Source organism: Dendronephthya gigantea, unplaced genomic scaffold (assembly GCF_004324835.1).
Source record: "Dendronephthya gigantea isolate DGI-Jeju-01 unplaced genomic scaffold, DenGig_1.0 000200F, whole genome shotgun sequence".
Classification (NCBI taxonomy): domain Eukaryota; kingdom Metazoa; phylum Cnidaria; class Anthozoa; order Malacalcyonacea; family Nephtheidae; genus Dendronephthya; species Dendronephthya gigantea.
Genome location: NW_021163210.1, coordinates 101,988 through 111,023, shown reverse-complemented (window position 1 = coordinate 111,023; position 9,036 = coordinate 101,988). Strand labels below are relative to the sequence as shown.

Genomic DNA, 9,036 nt, shown 5'->3' with positions numbered 1-9,036 from the left:
TCCTGCAAATCGAAGAGCAGTAAAACCAAAAATGTTTGAAAACAAAGCCGTTGGACCGGAGCGAGATCCGGTTTTTGCCTACAAACTATATCGAAGTAAACGACCAGAACAAACCCTATACCAAACTCGCCATTTTACTTAAGTGTAAACAATTGTCGTTCCCACGAAACATCACTCGAAGACTGCAAACCCTGGTTTAAAGCACAGCCAATGGGTGTAAACAAACTTAATACTTTGATGAAAAATTGTGCTGCAAAGGCAGAGATTGGGGCTAATAAGCGTATTACCAACCACAGCGCAAGAAAAACCCTTGTCCAAAAACTTCAGGATCATAACGTGCCACCAACACATATTGCTCAAGTGACAGGCCACAAAAATCTTTAATCTATAAACAATTATAGCTGTTTACGTGAAGAGCAACAAGAAGCCATTTCATCGTTGTTGTCTGCAGACACTCCGTCGCCGTCGCGAACCTTGTCACAAAGGACGAATGACACGTACTCAAGGGCATTAGTCCTTGAGGCAGGGAAGCAAAACAATGAAACAGAAACTTTATCGATGTTCAGCGGTAATTATATTACTGGTGGTACTTTCAACATACACGTTGCAAGCTCTACAGCGTCAAATAGCCAAACTTTAATAGCTGAAAGTCCGAAGAGAAAATATCGTAGACTCTGTCCTTTAGAAAGTAGTGATAGTAGCCAAGAAACCTAAGTATATTTTCAAACTTTCTGAATAATCTGTTGCATAAATAGCATGAATTATAAAATGCCATGTAACCTACTTTTAAGTTTTGCATGCATTGCCATTGAAAGGTTTCTCGTTTTAAATTTGTTTTTTTTTCAGTTGAAACACGTTAATATTTATTAAATAAAGCATTTGAAGTTGATGAAAATGGATATATATTGGGTTTGTAAAAACTATACGCTTTATATAATAAACAGAAAAATACATGAATGCTTGGAAATATGGAATTTATTTCTCGTGTTGAGAAAAATATCTCACTCGTTCGCTGCGCTCACTCGTTCGATATCATTCTCTACACTCAAAATAAATTCCATATTTCCGCGCATCCATGTATTATTCTCTATATAAGATTTATGTACATACCTTTTCGTTGTTTGATGCATAATCCTTTTTTGTGTAGATATAAAAATCCAATCTTGTTTATTTCATAAAGCTAGGCGCACACACGACGATTTTAGTCGGCCGATTCCTGTCTAGATTGTCTAAATGGATGTTTTCATCAAAATGTGGCGACTGGCGATCCATACTTGGTCATAATATTAGACCAAGTAGACTCGCGTACACGCGCGGCGCGCGAGGAAAACATGTCTGGGCAAGGGCTGCCTATATGTCTAAACCTGAATGGACCAACTACCGTAAAATCGTTGTGTGTGCGCCCGGCTTAAAGCAGAGACTTTTGCCTGGTCCGTTAACTTACCTGTTGATATCACGTGCGCGGATTGCGAGAAACGGAAGAAATATTGGTCACAAATAAAACTAATGTAATTCCGAGGCCAGTTTTGGCCAGTAATTCTGAGGTCACAACTAATATCTGAAGTTTGTGCTTAATATTACCTTCCAACACACTAACATCGGAAGATTTTAGCCTTGTAATTTGTAATAAAAAGATCGGTAATTTGTGCTTCATACAGATACCTTTCATACAGAGTTTAGCCTCATTCTAGACAAACAGTGCAGGCGAGCGTTAGGTGATTTCAGCACCTCTCTGGTTCAATATTACTGTGGCGTTTCGTTTAATTTGTGGATGCGACAATGTCGTGAAGCTTTACTTATCCGATCAGCGGCGAGGTGAATCAGAAAATAACGCCGCACAAGCTGTTCATTGGCATTGCTACGATCGAACAATCTTGAAGATGACGCTTCTCTGAGGCTCTGACTCACTCAGTGCTCTGAGTGCAATGAAGTGTCCATACCCGAATGATATTTTTAAAATGTGTTGCCAACTATTACAAAGAAAGTCGGAACATGAAGATAAATTGCAAATACTTAATATACAGTCGGAGACTGGTTCGAAAGACGTGCAGCAGGAAAGATGGTGAGTAGAATTGTTTTTGTAATATACGCCATAATATTAACGTTTGCTATTTGAATCGGATGTTTATTTTACGGTAATGGTGAAGTACCAAAATTTATAAGAGTAGACCAGCGTTTTTCAAAGTAAAACGACAAACTAAGCATTTGGGGCATACACATGAATTCTCATCTAATTATGGTGTGCTGAACAGTGCTCTACTAGAAGGTACCTATAAATTTTATCACCAAGCCATGCAGTTAGCATTCAAAAGTCAAAGAGACAAGAGCTGTTGAGAAATAGTGTTTATATAGCATTCCTTGGTACCATTAATATGTGTATAAGAAGTATCTTCAATGATCTCAATTAGTTCATAATGCATTCTATCATTTTACTTTGTAGCTATCTTGACTTGTACATATTGCATATTGACAATGGATGCAACTTGTTCAATTATGGCCACTTGGAGAAAAGAAGAATGTCATGACCGCCATGTTATATGCAGTAACTTTAATGAAAAGGACTTTCACAGAGATGACTATATTTAAGGATTTATTTTATACTCCTTTTCATTTACATATTCTATGGTTATAAGTCAACTCAGTCAGAATTCAGAAGAGGTTGCTTCTTTAGGAATTTGACTCATTGCTGCCTTTTGTAAGCAACTTATATAATATTTAAGCTTTGTTGTAACACTTTTGCAAATTTCATTATGAATTAAAATTTGAATAGCTTGTAAAACAAATTGTGTGTGTAGCTTGCAACAAAATGTTGTCTATATTGCAGTGAACTAGTTTTTTTTTGCATTAAAACACAATATCATGCATATATCCAAGAAATATATAATTTTGAAATAATAAATGTATAAACAAGGCACTTCAATGAAATTTTGAGGGTAGATTTATTCAAAAAGTATGCTCATTTAGGAGGGTTATAATACCTTTATTTTACCATTTGACATAGCAATACATAATTACTGTTTGATAGGTTTATGTTTTAAAGATTTTGTGTGTTGTTAAACCACCAATAAAATATTTACATATATACATTATTCAATAACTGATTATTTTTTCCTGCAAAGACAGTTCAGAATATTCCAATGACCTTTATGGGTTTGTCACAAGTCTGCAACATGGTTTTGCTTGTTTTTAATGTGGTGTGTGGATCGAGTTTCCCAAGTTGAAGGCATTGAAGCAAATTAATAAGTCTCAATCTGTTCTTGTGATTATGGTCATACTTCCAGAATCTGTTAGTGTACAAACATATACATATCAAATTACTATTTCTTGGAGAAATAAAAAATATATATATTGAAAGTACTTGGTTTAATAAACAGTAAAACAGTGTGATACATTTCTCATGTTCTCTATTGTTGCATAACGCACGATATCGATGAATCAAAACAAGTGAAGAGAGCATTGATGACACTTTGCGACGGTGATATCTTGCAGACAATGTCCTGCTAGTTTTGTTATAATAATTTGACGGCCGTACAGATATACTTATTGTGTCCTTACTTCAAGCGATGAGCCACAAGTCCCACGACGGATAATCTGTTTTACATCAAAACTTTCGTTGATACCAATATAACTGCTCACGATCTCTTCTTCCTTAATTAAAATGTTCTGATCGAACTCCTCAAAGGTCAAACGGCTCTTATTTTCCACGTTACCGTAAAAGAGGCAAACTGAGCTTCCCCCTGTCTTTTGCCTCGGGCGGTGTACCATATAAAATTCTATGTAGGCATGTGCTAAAACCCGAAACAGCGGAACGAAACGACAGAAACGAAACGAACGGAACTAGCGGAACCACAGAGACTGTTACGTTCCGAAAACAAGACAACAACTTTATTAAGACTATAGCTACTTATATAGTTTACACGTAATCGGAAGTGAGTATAACAGGAAGTACATGCACCTAATACATATGTAGCTATCACATAACATCTCCTTTCCTTCAAAGTCCGTTAGGGCTGTCCAGTAAATATAAAATGAACTATAAAGGTCCCATAAGATTAAAACAAATTCATATCACTAATTAAGATCGTTACAACAAAATTTTAAAAAACTAAACACTGTCTGTTATATAACCCAAGTTCGAGTTAAATGTGAATTACCATATTTTTTTTCCTCTCTCACCGTCTATCATAATCTTTTAGATATGCCGGTTCTCTCGTAGTTCTTTTTGGCCTTGACCTGACTTCAACTGGAGGTCGCGGATTTACAGACTTGCTCATGACCTCATTTCCCTGTCTTTGTTCATTTGACACATCTTCTCCACCAGTCTTTTCCGTTGACGATACTTCAACTGATTCCTTCGCCTTTTTCACACTCCTTGTGTTTGGACGAGACTTCTCAATCGATTCTCTTTCTTGATTTAGAACTTCATTATTCACATCGTCTGTCATATACGTTTCGTCCGTTCTTTTAAGATCAACTCGATTTCGACGGTAATTCATTGCTGGGGTCTCTACTTCAAATGACCGCTCGTCTAACCTTCTGGCGACCGTTGCTTTTTCCCAAGTCTTCTTGTTCATTGTGAATGGTCTCATTCGTACCACATCTCCTTCCTCCAACGTTGGGAGATCTTGCGCACTTTTATTATAATAGTGCGCCTGTTTTTCTTGCTTAGCTCTTCCTTCTTTCAGAACATTCTCCCGACTGAGCGCTTGTGGTTTCAATAACGCGGTGGTGGTCGGCAGTAGTGTCTTACAACGTCGTCCGAGCAACCGTTGAGCCGGACTAGATTCGAAGTCCTCAGTCGGGGTGTTGCGTTGTGCTAAAATCGCCAAATATATATCCCCTTTGGATGCTTCTGCTTTACGTATGAGACTCTTTGCCATCTTTACCGCCGCTTCTGCTTTCCCATTTGCTTGTTGATGTCCAGGGCTGCTTGTTCGGTGCTCAATACCCCATTCCTTGGTAAACTTTGCAAACTTCTCAGCTGAGAACTGGGGCCCATTGTCACTAACTAACACGTCAGGGATGACATTTTGTGCGAAGTGACTCTTTATCTTTCTTATGCAAGTGCTCGCCTTCGTATTAAGTAATCGATTTATCTCCCAGAAGTTGGAATAATAGTCAACGAGGATTAGATAGTCCTTGCCAGTTACTGTGAAAATATCAGCTGCAACCTTTTCCCATGGTCTGTGTGCTAACTCATGGTTCATTAACGTTTCCTTCTGCTGCTGCTTCATCGGACACTCTTGACATGTTTCACATGTCGCCACTTTTGCTTTAATCTCGGCCGTCATCCCTGGCCAGAAGATGCACTCTCTTGCTCTTCTAAGACAACCATTGATGCCGATGTGAGAACTGTGGATTTCTGCCAACATTTGTTTCCTTGATTCCTTTGGAATGATTAATCTCTCTCCTTTAAATACTAGTCCATCGTAGACAGACAACTCATCTCTGAAGCTGAAATAGGGCGTTAATATCGTTGGCAAACTCTGCTTTTCCTCCGGCCACCCTTGCAATATCATGAGCTTAAGTTGTTGTAGAACCTCATCAGCCTCGACACCTTTCCGGATTGCTTCGAGCCTTTCGGGCGACATTGGCAGTGACTTCACAGCGTTTACTCTCTCAAATTCTTCTTGTACGTTCCTGGAACAATTCAGTGGAGCCCGGCTAAGCGTGTCAGCCAAATACATCTCTTTTCCTGGCTTATAGACGATGTTTACCTCGTATTTTTCCATCTTCAACAACATGCCCTGCAATCTCTTTGGTGCACTTCGTAATGGCTTCCTTACAATCGACTCCAATGGTTTATGGTCACTTTCGACTGTCACAAATCGCCCGTACACATATTGATCAAACTTCTGCATTGCGTATATGACCGCCAACATCTCTTTTTCAATCTGAGCATATCTCGTTTCAGGATCGGTCAGTGTCCGGCTTGCAAATGCTATAGGCTGCCCTCTTTGCATCAAAGTCGCTCCTAACCCTCTCTCACTGGCATCGCATTGCACCGTCAACTCATCTTCTGGGTGGTAAAACTTCAATACTGGGGCATTCGAAATCATTAGTTTCAACTTTCCAAATGCTGCATCGTGCTCATGGTTCCATTGCCATTGCGCATCCTTGTGTGTCAGCTGTTGCAGGGGCTTCATGACGTCAGCTAGGTGTGGCATAAATTTCGAGAGATAGTTCACAAACCCACAAAATCTCCGGACTGCTTTCACGTTTTCCGGTCTTGGCATTTTCAACACCGCTTCCACTTTCTCCGGGTCTGGCTTTAGCCCATCTTTCGTAACTAAATGACCAAGATATGGAATTTCCTTGCAGAGCAACATCAATTTCTTCTTGTTAAGCTTAATTCCGGTCTTTCTGCAGCGTTGAAAAAACCCTTCCAGCTTCGTATTATGATCCACAATTGCTTCCTCTTCGGTTTCGCCAACACCATAAATGACCATATCGTCATGGACCGTCAGTAGGCCATCCAATCGATCTAGCGCCTGATTCAGTCTCTTTTGGAATATTTCGGAGGCCGCGCAGATACCAAAGGGCAGACGCTTCCATCTATACCGACCAAAGGGCGTGTCGAACGTTGTCAGCCTGCTGGATGGTTCATCAAGCTGGACATGCCAATAGCCATTCCGTGCATCAACTTTAGTGAAGACTTTGGCCTTAGCCAAATCAGGCAAGACATCATCAATTACTGGTATTGGGTATCTTTCTCGCTTTAGAGCACCGTTGAGCTGTTTAGGGTCAATGCAAAGGCGAATGTCACCAGACTCTTTCGTTGCAATAACCAAATTACTTACCCAATCAGTGGGCTCATCTACCAGAGTAATGACTCCAAGATCTGCCAAACGGTCAAGCTCTGCTTTTAGTTTAGGTTTCACTGCGAATGGTACTCGACGGGATGGTGAGACGGTGGGTGTCACAGACGGATCAACTTCCAAATGCTGTTCACCATAAAGAGTCCCAAGTTCTCCGGTAAGCACATCATCGTATTCTTTCACAAGGTCTCTGCAGGCTCCCTTCGGGGTATCCTTTATTCCCATACCCACAACTTGCTCGAACTTTTCTATGTGAATTTCTACTAACCCCATTTGTTGAATAACTCTGGCACCCAGTAATGGCGTAAGATCCTCTTTAACGATCATGAATTCGACTGAATACTTTCGACTATCTTTTGGATTCTGTATTGTTAATCGACAAGACCCCTCTGGCTAATTTCACTTTTATTCCACATTTGCAGAACTCGATCAGTCGGTTTGATTTTCTCTTTATTCTGGACGTGTTTCAGCGGAAGAACATTTACCGTCGCCCCACAATCGATGTGGAATTTCACAGGTTTACTGTTTACGAGCATCTTTGCATAAATTTCTTTCGGCTGGTCACAGCCCACGGCGCTGATCGTCTCCGGTTTAACATTCACACTATCCAAATATTCTAAATCACTAGAGTCTGCCCCACTAAATTCTTCTGCTTTCACGGCATGTGCTCTAAGCTTCATTTTGCATTGTTTTTCAAAGTGATTTGACTTCTTACAGAAATTGCATATCTCACCATAAGCTCTGCAAAACTCACGCCCACGTCTGTGTCTGTCGCCACAGTAATTACAAGCCTTGATTTCGCTTCGCTCACGATCTGCTTTTTGGCGATACAGTTCCTTCGATTTTCGCTGAAATCCGTCATTATTTCCTTGTGACTTGTTCTTGTTTTCCGTCCCAACGACTTTATGTATACCTTCCTGCTTTGTACCTTCACCCAAGAGCTTTATCTGCGTTGTTGACGCTTCATCGCTTCGACAAATATCGATACACTTCGCCAGCGTTAAATCTGCTTGTCTTAGTCACCGCTTGCGAGTGTTTGCATCGTTTATTCCCAAGACAACACGATTTCTAAGCAGGGAATCACACAAACATGTACAAAAATTACATGTCTGAGCAAGTGTTCGCAATTCTGCCACGTATTCATCAATAGTTTCATCTTCCTTCTGCTTTCTGCTGTTAAATATGAATCTTTCGTATGTTTCGTTTGTCTCGCCAACAGCATACCTATCGAACTTTTCCATTATTTTCGATATCTTGCGTTTATCTTCAGGTGGTAGATCAAAACTGTTGTATATCTTTACAGCATCGGGCCCAATCGAGTATAGAGAAACAAGGCAACCCGGTATTCTTCTGTCTGCCTTTGTAGTTGCGAAATAATTGCATAGTCGTTCCATCTTTGTTTATAAATTTTCCAATTCTCTTTTCGATTTTTGCTTGCAAGGTTTAAGCCAGTTGGCGGCTGTATTCCATAAGGAACTGGCGCCTGTGCGACCTGATGTTCACTATCAGTCATGATATTGCTAGTTTATTATTATTTAATGGTTCGCTTTACCGCTGCCACCATGTTACGTTCCGAAAACAAGACAACAACTTTATTAAGACTATAGCTACTTATATAGTTTACACGTAATCGGAAGTGAGTATAACAGGAAGTACGTACATATGTAGCTATCACATAACAGAGACGACCGGAACGAAAGGACGGGAACAAAATAAAAGACCAGAACAAAAATCGGAACCACTGGAACAAAAATCTGAACCAACTTCCTTTTCTTACAGCGGGCTGCTTTTATTAATGTTGAACAAAATCGTAACAGACGAAACTGGGCATAAAGAAACAATAGTGCTACCTTTCGACCAACCTCGTACCCAGGATCTTTTCTCTGTTTCTCTGTGGACAGCTTGAACACATAAAAAAGACCCTGGGTACGAGGTTGCCTTTAGACACCATTTACCAAAAAACTACAAATTTACATTATATTCCTTTTCAAAATATGAATATTCACGTTTAAAAGTGTTCCGGTTCTAAGTGAAAACTAGAAGTCAGTGGCGGTTAACTTTAAATATAACAATAAATATAATAGGACGCACGGCTACGACGCGGCAGTTCGAGACGAACGTAATGCAAGGACGAAAAGGCAATGGTAGAATTCTCAGCATTGCGCGGTTGAATTAGAAATTATCGAGTCTACGATAAGAGCTAACCGTAATAGTCACA

The 9,036-nt window shown here is 39.9% G+C and overlaps 2 protein-coding genes across 2 annotated transcripts; both read right to left on the bottom strand.

Moving 5' to 3' along the window:
• Window positions 1–4,172: 4,172 nt before the first annotated feature.
• Window positions 4,173–7,145, bottom strand: LOC114539359 (uncharacterized protein K02A2.6-like). Its single transcript, XM_028559985.1, has one exon. It carries the CDS (start codon window positions 7,143–7,145, stop codon window positions 4,173–4,175), a length of 2,973 nt encoding a protein of 990 aa, XP_028415786.1.
• Window positions 7,146–7,189: 44 nt separating this feature from the next.
• On the bottom strand, window positions 7,190–8,212 carry LOC114539358. The gene is made up of 2 exons (XM_028559984.1): window positions 7,842–8,212; window positions 7,190–7,787 (listed from the first exon to the last, which is right to left on the bottom strand). The coding sequence occupies exons 1-2, from the start codon at window positions 8,210–8,212 to the stop codon at window positions 7,190–7,192; spliced, it is 969 nt and encodes a 322-aa protein (XP_028415785.1).
• Window positions 8,213–9,036: the final 824 nt, after the last annotated feature.